The 16,879-nt window shown below is 39.4% G+C and overlaps 1 protein-coding gene across 1 annotated transcript in view; it reads left to right on the forward strand.

The window, feature by feature from the left end:
• Positions 1 to 834: 834 nt before the first annotated feature.
• Positions 835 to 16,879, forward strand: part of ZSWIM5 (zinc finger SWIM-type containing 5) — a 168,911-nt gene continuing 152,866 nt past the window's right edge. Inside the window, exon 1 of the mRNA XM_068966112.1 lies at positions 835 to 1,429. Coding sequence (XP_068822213.1) covers positions 835 to 1,429 — 595 coding nt within the window. The remainder of the gene's footprint in view (positions 1,430 to 16,879) is intronic.

A 16,879-nucleotide genomic window follows, 5' to 3' on the forward strand; every position in this document is an offset into this window, starting at 1 on the left:
GAAAGTGTTTTGTTTCCTAGGATGCAAGGTTCTAAAACCCTTCAAAACCCACGGAGGCTGTAGCTGCCGTGGCAGTGAGATCTTGGCGCCCCATTGTCCAGTCAGGGGCTGGCTCGACTTTGCCTGGCTCTGGAGGGGACCGCTGACTTTATTCTACATTGCTGTGGTGTGAGGGGAGTTTTCATCAATGGAACTTTCCGATTTTCCCCCCTAGCGTCTTCCTAGCGTCTTCCTAGCGTCTTTCTGCCAGATCATTCGCTCCTCTGTGGCCGTCGCCCGTCTGGTCCATCTACCAGAGGACCCTTGATTTTGAGTTCTCTCTCTTTCTCCGCCCCGCAAGCCTAGCACTTTGCTTGCGGCTTCGCGCAATACTCGCTCCGGGCCGTTGCACTTGGCCGCACAGTCCACTCCTTTCCCTCCAGGCTGCAGGTGCGTCGGAGGCGCGCGGGCTGGCGAGGGTGCCGGGCGCTCCCCGTCCCTGGGTGTCCCCTAGGTGGAAGTCGGCCAGGCGCGAGCGCTCGGTGCGCATTCTGGGCCGTCTGCCCCTGGCGCGCGCCGCCAGCCCGCGCTCGCTCCCGTCCCGCCTCGCGCTCGCGGTGGCCCGGACAGCGCGCGCCGCCTCCCGCTCGTCCTCAGGCCGCCCCTGTCGGCCCTCGCGGCGCGCTCACCGGACCGGCCCAGGCTCCCTACTCGGGCCGGCCGGCTCGCGGGTTTGCTCGCCCCGCCCCCCGGTGCCGCAGCTGGGCGCTTGCGCGGGGCGCGTGGCCGTGGCCGGGGTCTCCGCCGCAGCCGGTGCCGCCGCCGCCGCCTCAGTCAGTCAGTCAGTTCCCAGCAATGGCGGAAGGAGGTGAGCGAGAGGAACTGCTCTCGCCGTCGCCGGTCTCTCCGGCCAAGCGCCTGTGCTCGTGGCCCAGTCCACAGGCTCACCACCCTCGCGGTTCGCCCGGGGCGGCCGGCGGCGGGGTGGGGGGCGTCGGCGGCAGCTGCCTACCCCCGGGGGCCCGCCCCCACCTGCAGCCCGAGTCCTTGCTGGACTGCGCCGCCAAGACGGTGGCAGAAAAGTGGGCGTACGAGCGGGTGGAGGAGCGCTTTGAGCGGATCCCGGAGCCCGTGCAGCGCCGCATCGTCTACTGGTCCTTCCCGCGGAATGAGCGGGAGATCTGCATGTACTCCAGCTTCCAGTACCGCGGCGGCCCTGGCGCCGGCGCGGCTAGCGGCGCCGCGGGGGCTTCGCCGGCCGAGGAGGGGCCGCCGCCACCCCCCGGAGCCGCCGCTCCGGCCGGCTCCGCCCCCGGGGCCGCCGTGGCGGGGGCGTCCCCCGGACTGGGCTCTGGGGCTGGAGTGGCCGGCGGTAGCGGCGAGGGGCTCCCCTTCCGCCGGGGCATCCGTCTGCTGGACAGCGGCTCCGTGGAGAATGTGCTGCAAGTCGGTAGGTGCTCGCTCGGCTTCTCTCGGGTCCCCGGCCTCCTCTTCCGCAGGTGCCTTCTCTGCACAAGCCCTGAGCCAGGACCCCGGCTTTTTGCCCAACTCCCGATCCTCTGCCAAAGGACAAACTAGTCACATAAAAAACTTTTCTCAACATTTCGTCAGGTCCGCTGCTGCTCTTTCCTCCACTACCCCGATTTCTTTTTGTTTGAAGAGCGAATAGATCTCTTTTTTATTCTTCGTTCTACACCCCACGCCAAAGCAAAAAGGATGGGGAAGTATGGCTTTCTGGATGTAATCATTTCTGAAAGCGTTTTTCTAATTTAAGTTGAGAGAGGAGCGAACTGTTAGTGAATCTGGAGCAAGCGGTCTTACAGGGAACGTTTGAGGGACAGGCTGTCAAAGGCAATCTAGTCTTTGCAGATTGAAGCTGGGTATAATTAACTTTAAAAATGGGGGGAAAAAACCTCAGCAAAATACTGTGCATTTCAGACAGTTTTAATTATCTGCTTTAATGTTTTTTTCCCCTGAACCAGTGATACTTGGGAATCTAGGCTGTGGACTTAACAATACCCGAAGATGGAAATGTGACAGCTTCTTCTCCACACCCCCACCCAAGGAAAAAAAAAAAGGCACAATCTGGAGTGGGGGTGGGGTCTGTCTTCCTTGTCAGACTGGGGTAAATCAAAAGCTGGTCACGTTGGGTTTTTCAAATGCTTCTCATTTAACAAGTCTTCATATTTGCTTTTGTTTTATCTTTTTGTTTGTGGGGGAATGAAAAGGATTTCTTTTTCTTTTATTGCTCCAGAGCTTCTAGTCAGTTTGTTCATCTTATTAAATATACAAATTCAGTAGTCCTGATTTGTGGAATGGATAGGGAGAAAGGGGAAAAAATGACATTGTTTAACATTGACTTGCTATGTGGGGAAATTTAAATACTGATTTTTTTTTCTATTTGGACTATTATAGCACTTTGGAAGTACACATTATCTTTATGCATTTTATTGTACAATATATGCTCATATTTACTGAAAAAATATTGATTTTTGAAAGGAGTTGGAGAGAGGCTGTTTTTAGAATTAAACAGACACAGGAACACACATAAACAGGAACCCCACACATCTAGCTCTCTTCTCCCCAGATAAAACTGACATATTTGATTTTTTTTTTTTTCATTTGAAGAGTAGCGCATTGTGGTGTTTCATATAAAGCAACCTACTTTTGATTATTGAGACTCACTGAACTCTGTTTCTTTTTAAAGCAACATATACCACAATTTGTTTTGCAAATATGAAATGTAAATTTATCTAAATTTATCCTGTGTCAGAATACAGAAACAGTAGATTGAGAAAGTTTTGTTTATTTGAGGCTATCCCTTTGTGTGTTTCTGTACATATTTGTAATAATGAATTGAATAACAGGTAATTAAGGTGTGCAGTTTTAATTCTGAAAACATGAAAATGAATATAGGCATTTCATTATTCATCTGTAGATCATATTCTTTTTATGAGTTTATATCAATTAATTTTTAAGTTCCTTGTTTAAATATTTTGAATAGAAAAGTTTCAATTTAAGTAGTCATTTTATAGTAAGAGATACTGTATTTGAAATAATTTTCAAACTTCGAAGGGGCAATTGAGAAAGAAGAGTTTTAAAGAAGTATATATTTTGAAAATGACTATAATGTCAAGTTGTAAATGAAATCAGATGTTGTGAGTGATCCAGGTCATGTTTGAATCAGATCTTTTTCTTCTACAGTATGAGAGTTGGCATGCTTCTTAGGATGATGAGCTCTTGTATGATAGTTTTAGGGACTGGAGAAAATATATTTAAGCATATTTTCTGATTCTTACATTGGATTTCATAGATGAAGATAGGATAATGAATTAATCATTTTTAAGTAATGCTATTTGAGAAACATGAGTTGTATAATCTTTATTTTTCTGATTTTAATCTATGCTGGTGAAGGTGAAAGAGAAGAATATTCCATTCTTTATCATTCTGAGTTCTGTATCTTGGCATGAACCCCTGTTAATTTTTTTGGCTGCATCATGCATCATCTTCCCCCACCAGATGATCAGACATGGGTGCCCTGTGTTGGGAGCACAGAGTTTTAACCACTGGACCACCAGGGAAGTCTCAAACCATCGTTTAGTATGTAAAATTAGAGAACCATTCCTCCTCTCTTAAACCTAAAATGTGAGTATGTGACGATCTAGATGATAGGTTTTATAAAAGTATTACCAAGAGATAAGCAAAAAAATGATTTGTATATAGCAAGACAGTAATCATGTTCTTCACTTTATAATTTCACTTCAAATTCAATATAGGGGCTTCCCTGGTGGCTCAGTGGTAAAGAATCTGCCTGCCAGTGCAGGAGACATGTGTTCAGTCCCCGATCCTGGAAGATCCCACATGCCTTGGAGCAACTAAGTGCGTGTTCCATAACTGCTGAGCCTGTGCTCTAGAGCCTGGGAGCTGCAACTACCGAGCCCATGTGTCCTAGAACCCGTGCTCTGTAACAAGAGAAGCCATTGCAATGGGAAGTTCATGCTCTGCAACTAGAGAGTAGCCCTTGCTCACCACAGCCGGAGAAGAGCCCAAGCAGCAACGAATATCCAGCACAGCCAAAAATAATAAAGAAATACAATTACTTAAAAAAAACGCTCAATATAATTACCCAGTGCTACTATTAAAAATTCTTATTTATTTCCTTACTATATCCAAGCCATAGTTAAAACCTCAGAATTGGAAAGTTACTGAAGGCTGATGCTTTAGGAAGTAAGGGAAATTAGGGTATTTCTTTTAAACATTCTTTTAAAGAAAAGATTCATAAAGGGATTTAAACAAGGTAAACATGTATTTTAAATATTTTATTAAAATAAATAAGTAAACTTAAAAATAAAAAGCACAACATAAAAGAAAAAAATTGAAACAAATTAGACAACAAAGACTTTGTACAAAGAGTATTTATATTCAGTAACTTTTAATTACTTTCCACATGGAATCTGGTAATGGGACATCATGGGCTGGTTAAAACACAAATGCTCTGTAGAAAACATTCAATTTTGAATTAGAACTCAAAGTTTCCCAGCTTGGTATAAAGAAATGGGAGGACTGTAGCTTGTTATGCTCAAAGGATACATTTCTTTTACAAGGCAGTACTGAATCAGAGGTATTGCTCCTTTTAAAAGGGGAAAATTATAAATTAGTCTTTTCATGGACATCTGTAAGTTTGAAGCTCTGTGAATAGATCTATCTGTTCTCTCGGTATTATGAAGGTAATAGAGTTCAGATGTTTTAAGCATCTGCATTTTAACCTGTCTAAGGAGCCCATGGAAATAGTTGTAGTATAAACCTTGGGAAAATACTTACTCAGGAATCTGCAGATGGTATAATAAGAATGGTACAACTATAATTTACTAATAATTTTAAGATGTTGACCCATCATCATATTTTAAATTAATGTCTCTGTGTCTGGTAGAACTTAAAGGAGGATTGTGTCTTCTCAGGGAAAACTGACTTGATTGATGGAAAAGAAGCATTGATAGTTTTTTTCTTGAATGCAGAAATATTATATTTATTTGAATATTTAGATTTTCAAAAATTGGATAAAGTCTTACAGGGGCCTTCAGTGTTGGTATATCTTAATTATACAAGTGTTTATCCAGAAAATATCATATATTCTGACAGTCGAGCCCCATAGTTTTAGCCTACACATTTTCTAATAAATGCATAATTTGTGTGTGGATAATCTTCAAGACTACAGCCACAATGCTAAGTACTACTTTATGTGAAAGAAATGTAATTACAAAGTCAATAATAATAAAAAGATCCATTTCAGGAAGTTATTCATAGCTTACACATTAAGTAGTTAAGTTTATAATTATGAGCATGTATATATTATCAATAAACATCTGTGTAATTTTTCTGTAGTACAGCTTTTGTAAAGTGTAGCAGTAATAAGTATTGCTGGTGTTGATTTCTATAGGTAATTTATTTTTAATCTATATTATTTAGAGGAACAAAAGATACCCTAACCTAAAAAGCTGTATAGCATTGTAAGTTAGAATAGATATAAAATCATAATAAAATTTCTATGTGGGGAAAAATGACTTAATTTATATGTGAGATATTCCAGCAGGGAAAGCAGCTGCATGCCTTTAAGGGATAAGTGGTAACATTTTTTAGAGTAGAAACTTACCAGGTTTTTAAATCACATTGCTTTCTTTCTTTCTTAAGCAATGAATTTTCTCCTTCCTCTTCCACCACAGCACCTCACACACATATCTTAATATTCAAGTGTTTGTTAATTTCCAAAATATACAAACAGCTCCTGTAGTTTAATATGAAAAAAACAAACAGTCTAATAAAAAATATAGGCAGAAGACCTAAATAAACATTTTTCCAAAGAAGACATGAAGATGGCTAACAGGCACATGAAAAGATGCTCAGTTCAGTTCAGTTCAGTCACTCAGTCATGTCTGACTCTTGGCAACCCCATGAATCGCAGCACGCCAGGCCTCCCTGTCTCTCACCAACTCCTGGAGTTCACTCAAACTCACGTCCATCGAGTCGGTGATGCCATCCAGCCATCTCATCCTCTGTCATCCCCTTCTCCTCCTGCCCCCAATCCCTCCCAGCTTGACTATGATGAAATATCACCTTACACCAGTCAGAATGGCCATCATCAAAAAATCTATAAAAAATAAGTGCTATAGAGGCTGTGAAGAGAAATGGACCCTCTTACTCTGTTGGCGGAAATGTAAATTGGTTCAGCCTCTGTGGAGAAGAGTATGGACGTTCCTTAAAAAACTAAACATAGTTCTACCATATGATCCAGCAATCTTACTCCTGGGCATCAATGGGCATCAATGTTCATAGCCAAAACATGGAAGCAACCTAAATGCCTAGTGAAAGATGAATAGGTTAAGAAGATGTGGTACATATATACAATGGAATATTACTCAGCCATGAAAAGTATGAAATAATATCATTTGCAGCAACATGAATGGACCTAGACATTATCACACTAAATGAAGTTAGTCAAAGACAGATATCATATAACTTATATGTGGAATCTGAAAAGTGATACAAATGAATTTATTTACAAAATGGAAATAGAGTCACAGACATAGAAAACAAACATGGTTACCAAAGGGGATAGTGGGAGTTGGGGGTGAGATAAATTAGAAATTTTGGGTTAACATGAATAGACTACTACATATAAAATAGGCAGACAATGAGGATCTTCTGTATAGCACAGGGGAACTATACTCAATATCTTGTAATAACCTATAATGGAAAAGAATTTGATAAAGAATATATATGTGTGTGTATATAACTGAATCACTTTGCTTTACACTTGAAACTAACATAACATTGTAAATTACACTGCAATAAAAAAGTCTGTTGAATAGTGAATGTTTAGAAATTTAAAACAGACTTAGTTAAGAGAGAGATGTGAATTTTTATGAGTGTGGTGCTAGAAGATAAAGGGAAAACTCCATTCTTGTGGGTATAATAAGCTGATAGCAGTAAGTGGTATGAGTGTTGCAACAGTGTGTATCTTTTATGTTGACTGTCTGCTTCTTGTGAAGAATAGTGATTTATCAGTTTTTTTCCCCAAAACTTTAGATGAATTCTTATTGAAGGCAACTTTCTCAATGATAGAGCTTTAAAGATAATGAATAAACTAAAGGTAGTAGACTTTTAAAGGTTATTTTTATTTTAGGAATTAAAAATGTATTACTAAAGTGTGAATACAAAGTCTAAATTTTGAAGTGAAAGGACTAGAAATTTACTTAAGCCTGTGTGAAACAGTTTCATTGAACTTGTTTCAATGACAGCTGTTAAAAATCAAGACATTAACAGTATCTTAGAGTTGATGGTTATATGAATATACACATGTATCTATCTACCTATCTGTATACATGTTGAAATATATAGAACTATTCTCCCAGAAGTCAAAATTACTGTTATTTTAGAAAATAATTTTAAAAATAAAGACATTAATATTAGTAACTTAACATATAAGAGATACTGAAAATGCTGTATTGATTTCCTATGGCTACTGTAACAAACTTCCACAAATTGGGTGGATTAAAACAATAGAAATTTACTGTCTCATAGTTCTGGAGGCAAGAAGTCTGAAATCAAGGTATCAGCAGGGTCATGCTCCCTCTGAAACCAGTAGGGAAATCTTCCTGCTTCTTCCTAGCTTCTGGTGGTTTGCCAGGAGTCTTTGGCATTCCTTGACATACAACTTCATAACTCCAGTCTCTTGTTTGTCACATGGCATTCTTCCTATGTGTCTGTATTTTCACATGACCATTTTAGAAGGACAGCAGTCATATTGGATTAGGGGCCTACCCTGCTCCAGTATGACCTCAGTTTAACTAATTACATGTGCAATGACCCTATTTCCAAATAAGGTCACATTCTGAGGTCCTGCAGGTTAGGACTTCAACATATCAGTGTTGCTCAGTTGCTCAGTTGTGTCCGACTCTTTTGCAACCCTATGGACTATAGCTCGCCAGGCTCCTCTGTCCATGGAATTTTGCAGGCAAGAATACTAGAGTGGGTTGCCATTTCCTCCTGCAGAGTATCTTCCCAACCCAGGGATCGAACCTGCATCTCCTGCTTCTCCTGCACTGCAAACAAATTCTTTACCTTCTGAGCCGTTGGGGAAGCCTGTCAATCTTGGGAGAACACAATTCAACTCATAACAGCTTCTCATGCTTGTTTCTTATTGCATAACATAGTTTCATGTGAATTTTAAACTTTTATATGTTGAATATGGCTTAAATTAGATATCACCACATCTATTTTATTAGATAAGCATTATTTCAGTTTAACTGACTCAGTTTGCATGATTGATTATTTAATATTTTTAATACATGTGGAACTTTTTTGATAAATAAATGGTCATTTAAAGGTTAAACCTGTCGTCATTCTTTATAAAAAATGATGACTGTGCAATACAGCACTCAGGGCATACACGCGTGGATGAACAGATTACTGTCAGATTTTTTTTCATGAATACCATTTATAACTCATTTATAGAAATAGGTAACCCTCAGTTGTCTAGAGCCTTTTCAGCATCTCCTTCAGTCAGATCACCAGTGGCTTGAGTGTTCTGCCAGTTCTGCACAATACACTTTGAATGAAAGTATGAGACCTCATTGATAGTTTAAGGGGATAGAGATTGCAGTGCATGAGGTTATCGTGGAGAAACAGGAGGGCAAGCTGGAGATGCTGTTCAAGCTCATCCTGGTGGGAGATGAGAGCCTGAGCTGGAGGGCACCTTGTATGGCCTTTCCCTGTTACATGCATAAGGAAGTTCTGCAGCTACTGACCTAGAGCAAGTGAGTAAACAGAACAGAGTCCTAGGTCAGCTTGCAGAAAGAACCCTAGGAGAGCAGAGAAATAAGGACAGTTAGATATCTTGTAAGTCTTGTAAGCTGACCTCAGTCTCTTTGCTGGGAGGGAGAGGTTTAAGGAGGCACTTTCTTTCTGAGATTAAGAATTCTACCACTCTGTCATGTCCTACTGATGCCACTATCCCCTCACTGTACCTTCTTTTTCCTGCTAATTCTGTGGTAATGAATGTAGTTTCTGAGTTTACTTTGTGTGATTCGATGTTGGGGCATTTGGAGGTACCAAGACCCTGGCAATTTAAGTGGCCTTTTAGACTGTCCTCTAAGAAGAAAGGGGCAGGCAGGAAGAAGTGGGGATCCCAGAATTAGTACAGGAGGAGGGGCTGCTCATTTAGCTTACTGTTAGCAACAACTTCCTATATTAGGGATAAAACATACATATGCATTAGAGCTGGGGTATAGACCATAGGCGGTGAAGAGAAAAATGGTCAGTCCTCTTTTGGGTCTAGAAGTCAGCTGCAATGTCACAGTTACTTAGGGTGGTCAATTAGCTTTCTCGCTCTGCTTTCACTATTCTTTTTGTCTCCTGCAATGATTGGTGATCACCCACTGGATAGAGGCACATTGTCAGAGATGAATAAGCCTGGTAACTGACTTGCAAAATAAATTAAGACCTGGGAGAAGTGCCATCCTTCTTTCCAGCTGGAGAGACCCCAACACCAAATAGTTCTGTAGGGAGCCTGATCATCAACTTCCAGGTCCTCACAGAGCCAACCCATGTCCCACTCTGAACTCCCACTGGAAACGCTGCTTCTTTAAACTGGAAGTTCTTGAGGAGTTAGGCAGAAGTGGCTGGAGCTGACTCTCCTTCTGGGACATCACTTTGGCTTTGGTATTGACAGAGTGGCTGACACTTATCTTCCAACTCAGATTGGCTGGGACAGGACAAGGGCTATGCTTGATCATGACCAGGCTTGACTGCTCCCAGCCTGGAATGCCCCTGCTCTGGACCTCTCATTTCTTTTTATTGGTTTATTTTTCAGTGCATCTTTAATTTGTACAGAAATAAGATGTAAACAAAAAAGGAAATAGGTAACCCTGAAAGCATATGAACCATGTCTTAACTTTTTCCAAAGTGTTAGTTGCTCAGTTGTGGCCAACTCTTTGTGACCCCATGGACTGTAGCCTGCCAAACTCCTCTGTCCATGGAATACTCCAGACAAGAATACTGGAGTGGTGAATAGCCAAAGCAAGCTTGAGAAAGAAGAATGGAACTGGAGGAATAAACCTGCCTGACTTCAGACTACACTATAAAGCTATAGTCATCAAGATGGTATGGTACTGGCACAAAGACAGAAATATAGATCAATGGAACAAAATAGAAAGCCCAGAGATAAATCCTTGCACCTATGGACCCCTTATCTTTGACCAAGGAGGCAAGAATATACAATGGAGAAAAGACAATCTCTTTAACAAGTGGTGCTAGGAAAACTGGTCAACCACTTGTAAAAGAATGAAACTGGAACACTTTCTAACACCATACACAAAAATAAACTCAAAATGGATTAAATATCTAAATGTAAGACCACAAACAATAAAACTCCTAGAGGAAGATATAGGCAACACACTCTCTGACATAAATCACAGCAGGATCCTCTATGATCCACCCCCCCAGAGCAATGGAATAAAAGCAAAGATAAATGGGACCTAGTTAAAAGCATTTGCACAGCAAAGGAAACTATAAGCCAAATGAAAAGACAGCTTTCAGAATGGGAGAAAATAATAGCAAATGAAGCAACTGACAGACAATCTCAAAAATATACAAGCAGCTCATGCAGCTCAATACCAGAAAAAATAAATGACCCAATGAAAAAACTGGGCCAAAGAACTAAACAGACATTTCTCCAAACAAGATATACAGATGGCTGAGAAACACATGAAAAAATGCTCAACATCATTCGTTATCAGAGAAATGCAAATCAAAACCACAATGAGGTACCATCTCACCCTGGTTAGAATGGCTGCTATCAAAAAGTCTACAAACAATGAATGCTGGAGAGGGTGCGGAGAAAAGGGAACCCTCTTACACTGTTGGTGGGAATGCGAACTAGTACAGCCACTATGGAGAACAGTGCAGAGATTCCTTAAAAAACTGGAAATAGAACTGCCATACGACCCAGCAATCCCACTGCTAGGCATACACACCAAGGAAACCAGAATTGAAAGAGACACGTGTACCCCAATATTCATCACAGCACTGTTTGCAATAGCTAGAACATGGAAGCAACCTAGATGTCCATTGGCAGATGAATGGATAAGAAAGCTGTGGTACATATACACAATGGAATATTATTCAGCTATTAAAACGAACGCATTTGAATCAGTTCTAATGAGGTGGATGAAATTGGAGCCTATTATACAGAGTGAAGTGAGTCAGAAAGAAAAACACCAATACAGTATACTAACACATATATATGGAATTTAGAAAGATGGTAATGATGACCCTGTATGTGAGACAGCAAAAGAGACACAGATACAAAGAAGAGACTTTTGGACTCAGTGGGAGAAGGCGAGGTTGGGATGATTTGAGAGAATAGCATTGAAACATGTGTATTACCATATGTGAAATAGATCGCCAGTCCAGGTTTGATGCATGAGACAGGGCGCTCAGGGCTGGTGCACTGGGATGATCCTGAGGGATGGGATGGGGAGGGAGGTGGAGGGATGTTCAGGATAGGGGACATATATACACCCATGGCTGATTCATGTCAATGTATGGCAAAAACCACTACAATATTGTAAAGTAATTAGCCTTCAATTAAAAAAAAAAAAGAATACTGGAGTGAGTAGCCATTCCCTTCTTGAGGGAATCTTCCTCATCCAGGGATCAAACGTGGGTCTCCTGCATTGCAGGTGGGTCATTTCCATCTGAGCCACCAGGGAAGCCCAACTTTTTTCAAACCCCAAGTTAATATGGTTTGGGATTGTGATATTAGAAATATATTACAGTCCATTCCAGATTACTATTATATAAATTTTCTACCTTGTGGTTTATATATAGGCTTATTTCTTTCCTCATATAGGCAGCATGCTTCTTGGCCACTTTTAACCTGTCATGGAGCTGGTATACTGAAAAAAATCACACTCTTTAATATTAGCTTTAGCATTATATTATCATACGATAAATTTCTCTGATACTTTTCATAAGCATATAGCCAACTGATTAATTTTTGGTTCTCAGTATTGAGAAAAATTGTTCTCCCTCTTAGGCTATGTAATGTGATATGCCTTAAATTGATACTCAGTAAATGCTTATTGAATGAATGAGCAAGCTGTTATATAATTTAAAAATATTTAGATAATATGAAAATCTCTCTTTATTGATTTGTATGTAATGGGAACCTAGAAGATATACTGGCAAAATGTAATTTCTGGATGTTTTAGATTTTTAAAACATTATATAGATTTAAAAATACCAATGAAGCTTATTAACTAGTTTCTGATTCTTTTCATTGGATATTTGGTCACTTGTTTTGTGTAAAGCTCAGTAAATAACTATTTACTTACTTTGGGTAGAAATCATTTCAAAATACTTTGCATTTTCCTACCTTAGACTACAAACCCAAGTTGGATACCAAAGCCTATGCTTCTAAGAACTACATTATGTTGCCATCTTTATGCAGGTAGGAGATTGTAGACTGAGATTCTCTGAAACCTGATATAGCTGATTCACTTTGTTGTACAGCAGAAACTAACACAACATTGTAAAACAATTATACTCCAAAAAATTAGTAAATTTTATTGAATGTAAATTTTGCCTCAGAAATTGGTTTTAAAGGAAAGAATGGTAGGTTCCAATCGTTGATTTCACATTAAAATCGCTGGGGAGATTTTAAAGAAAGTGCCAAGGACTAACCCTAAATTAATTAAAAGTCTGTTGAGAACGAGGACTGATCCTCAGAATTTTTAAAGAGCTCCTAGATGTCTTATGTGCAGGTTGAAAGACACTGTTCTAGAAAAATGATCACCTTTATTAGTGTTTTCAGTGTTTTTAAACTTACTGTAGACAATCAAAACATTATTTAATATTTATTACATAAATGCTTTGGACTATGTCAACTTTCTTTTCTATTTCAGCCTGTTTTCTTCTGTCTATCTTTAGGTTTATTAATGGATCTCAAGGAAAATTATTCTCTTTCACTTAAAAAATGTGTGTCTGTGTTTTGAAAAGGTCCTATGCAAAAGTGTATAAATTCATGCCATCAAAAGACACTACAAATGTAACACCAACATATAATTTTATTCATGTTTGTTCACTCATTTGTAAAACTTAACATTTAACATTCTCAGTGCAGAATAGAACATAAATTCTGTATTTAAGGAGTGTATAGTTTAGTATAGGATACACATTAAAATAGCATTTAGCACAATGTTCTCTAGTAATAGAGTAGTTACTGTGGAGGTAAAGAGTAGAAAGTGATTAACTAGAGAAATGGGGCTAGCTGGATAAATTACTCTATTTTAATATAACTTCAATTATAAAAATATTAAAATTATGTTTAACAGTACAATAAAGATTAAGAACATTATTTATTGCCTACAGATTAGGTTGACCCTTCATGAAGTTCTTTCTGTATTAACGTTTCTCTGCCCTATAGTACTCTAGTTCATAGTTGACTCAAAGAGGTGACATTAGAAGGCAGGAAGATGACAGAAATATTGCCAGATTTTTTTCCCTCAGTATAAATTTAACAGATTTCTGTCTTTAGAATAACTTTATTATATCTTCATAGGATCTTTTTTAAAAAATTATTGCTTTTTTAAGGTACAAATATATGATAGAGCTAATCAGTAAAATAAATTTTGGTCTATCCATCCATTCATTATCCTGCATTCTGTAATCAGCGGGAAAATGTATTATGTCTTTAAAAACACTTGGAGATAATTACATCTCTTCCCTACTCATTTATGGTCTTATTGAATGGAAGCTGGTAGCATTAATACATTCAGGAAAAGTCATCCTGTTTTTATTTTGCTTAAATCTATCAATACCTGGTAAACTGACAGGACTGTCAAGAATCACCGACATACACTGATGTTAGTGGTATAAAACCCTTCCCCATGTCATGGTTCCCTCTTGTGAAAAAATAATTTTGCTGATCTTTTCTGTCATTCAGTATTACATTATTATTTTATTTTTAATTAAAGTATAGTTAATTTATAATTTTATATTAGTCTCAGGTATACAACATAGTGATTCAGTTTTCTATAGATTAAACTCTCAATATTATTGTACTGTCTACTGGTATGTATATTTGCATGTTCTATCATATATATTATCACATATATGCAGAGACCATACAGCAGGTAGCTTCAGAATTCTGGCTCCTCACTACATCTCAGTATCCCCAACCATGGTGGTGGTGGTACATGCTCAATCTTGTCCGACTCCTTGTGACCCCATGGACTGTAGCCCATTAGGCTCCTCTGTCCTTGGGATTTCCTCAGCAAAAATACTGGAGTGGGTTGCCGTGTCCTCCTCTAGGACCATAAGTTGTTTTGAGGATAAATCAACATGTTAAGTATTTAGAACAGAGCCTAACTCCTATTAGGTATTGTGTAAATATTCATTCATTATTATTATTGTACCAAAATTGTTGAGGTAATCCATGTTTGTTACCTTTCCTTTAACCTTCGTGCCACCTCTGAAGCCTTCTCAATCTGACTTCTGCTTTCACTCACTATGTTAAAATTGATCTCTTAAAGGTTACCAGTGACCTCATGATTGCCAGATATAGTATCCTTTTTTCAGTCCTCATCGTTTATGACCTCTATATAGAATTTTCTATAGTCTTTTAAAATACTTTTTCCTAGATTTTTGTTTTACTTCACCATTCTGGTTTTCTTTCTACCTTTCTTCTTTATTCTCTTACTCTACAAAAGTAGGATCACAATCTTGCCCCAAGTTTTCTAATTAACCAGTCTTGTTTATTTCTATATCTTCAATTACTATTTTATGAACATAAGTTAGAAAACTGAGCACGCAAAGAATTTATGCTTTTGAATTGTGGTGCTGGAGAAGACTCTGGACAGTTCCTTGGACTTCAAGGAGATCAAACCAGTCAGTCCTAAAGAAAATCAACCCTGAATACTATTGGAAGGACTGATGCTGAAACTGAAGCTCCAATACTTTGATTAACTGATGCCAAGAGCCAACTCATTGCAAAAGACCCTGATGCTGGGAAAGATTGAAGGAAAAAGGAGAAGAGAGCAGCAGAGGATATGATGGTTAGATAGCATCACTAACTCAACGGACATGAATTTGAGCAAACTCCAGAAGGACAGAGGAGCCTGGTATTCTGCAGTCCATGGGGTCTCAGAGTCAGACATGATTTATCGATTGAATAACAAGTTAGCATCATATAATGTAGTGGTCTCAAATTTGTTTTAAGCCACTCTACTTATTTTCAAATGAAATCTTAGATGATATTCCAGTTTTTGCAGTGGGAAAATTTGAGCTGTTTTGGGAATTGGGATAGGGCCCAAAACTCAGTCAGCTTTGCCAGCTTTTTCCTCTTGATCCCTGAAGCACTTCCAAATAATCTTGGGATTTGTAGTCAGGAGATCTGCCTGAGATTTCTCATCTGTAAAAGTATCAGAATTTTTGTGAGATTCTAAATAAGCTCATATACATGAAAATACTTTATTACAAATAATTTGACTATAAATCATTGTTTCTCCCTCTTGACAAGATCAGCTTGTATATTTGCCCACTGGATAGTTCTAAATGGATACTCTACTAGCCACTGAAAATCAACGTGTCTGATAAGGGATTAATGTCCAGAATATGTAAAGAACTCCTACAACTCAACAACAAAAAGCAAACAACCTGATTGAAAAATGGGCAAAGGACTTCAATAAACACTTCTTCAGAGAAGGTATGCAAATAACCAGTAAGCACATAAAAAGAGGCTCAGCATCACTAATCATTAGGAAAATGCAAAAACCACAGTGGGCCATCACTTTATATCCATTAGGATGCCTATTATAAAGAGAAAAAAACAACAGAAAATAACAGGTATTGGTGAGGATATGGAGAAATTGGAAACTTATGCATCACCACTGGGCATATAAAATGGTACAGCTTCTGTGGAAAATGATGTGGTAGTTCTTCAAAAAACTAAACATAAAATTATTGGATCTAGCAGTTCCACTTCTGGGTATATAAGCAAAAGAATTGAAAGCAGGAACTCTAATGGATGTTTGTACACCCCCTTATGGCAGCAGTAGTCACAGTTGGCAAAAGGTATAAACAACCCAGGTGTCCAACGTAAGATGAATGGATAAACACAATTTGGTGTAAACATACAGCTTGCTATTATTCAGCCTTAACAAGGAAGAAAATTCTGATGAATGCTACATGGATGAACCTTGAAGATCCTGTTGTTCATTTGCTAGGTCATGTCTGACTCTTTGCAACCCCATGGACTGCAGCATGCCAGGCTTCTCTGACCTTCACTATCTCCTGGAGTTTCCTCAAACTCTAGTCCCTTGAGTTGGTGATGCCATCCCACCATCTCATCCTCTGTTGCCCCTTCTCCTTTTGCCTTGAGTCTTTCCCAGCATCAGGGTCTTTTCCAGTGAGTTGGATCTTCACATGAGATGTCCAAAGTATTGGAGCTTCGGCTTCAGCATTCCTTACCATCTGAGCTACGAGGGAAGCCCCTGAAGACATTATCCTAAGTGAAATAAGCCAGACACAATAGGGCAAAATTATATGATTCCACTTAAATGAGCTACCTAAAATAGGCAAATTCATAGAGATAGAAAGTAAAAGAGGTTACCAGAGGCTAGGGGGAGGGGAATGGAAAGTGTTTTTTTTTTCTATTTTTTTTTTATTGAACGATAATTGCTTTACAGAACTTTGTTGTTTTCTGTCAAACCTCAACATGAATCAGCCATAGGTGTACTTATATCCCCTCCCTTTTGAACCTCCCACATCTCCCTCCCCATCCCACCCCTCTAGGTTGATACAGAGCCCCTGTTTGAGTTTCCTGAGCCATGCAGCAAATTCC

Source organism: Capricornis sumatraensis, chromosome 2 (genome assembly GCF_032405125.1).
Source record: "Capricornis sumatraensis isolate serow.1 chromosome 2, serow.2, whole genome shotgun sequence".
Taxonomy (NCBI): domain Eukaryota; kingdom Metazoa; phylum Chordata; class Mammalia; order Artiodactyla; family Bovidae; genus Capricornis; species Capricornis sumatraensis.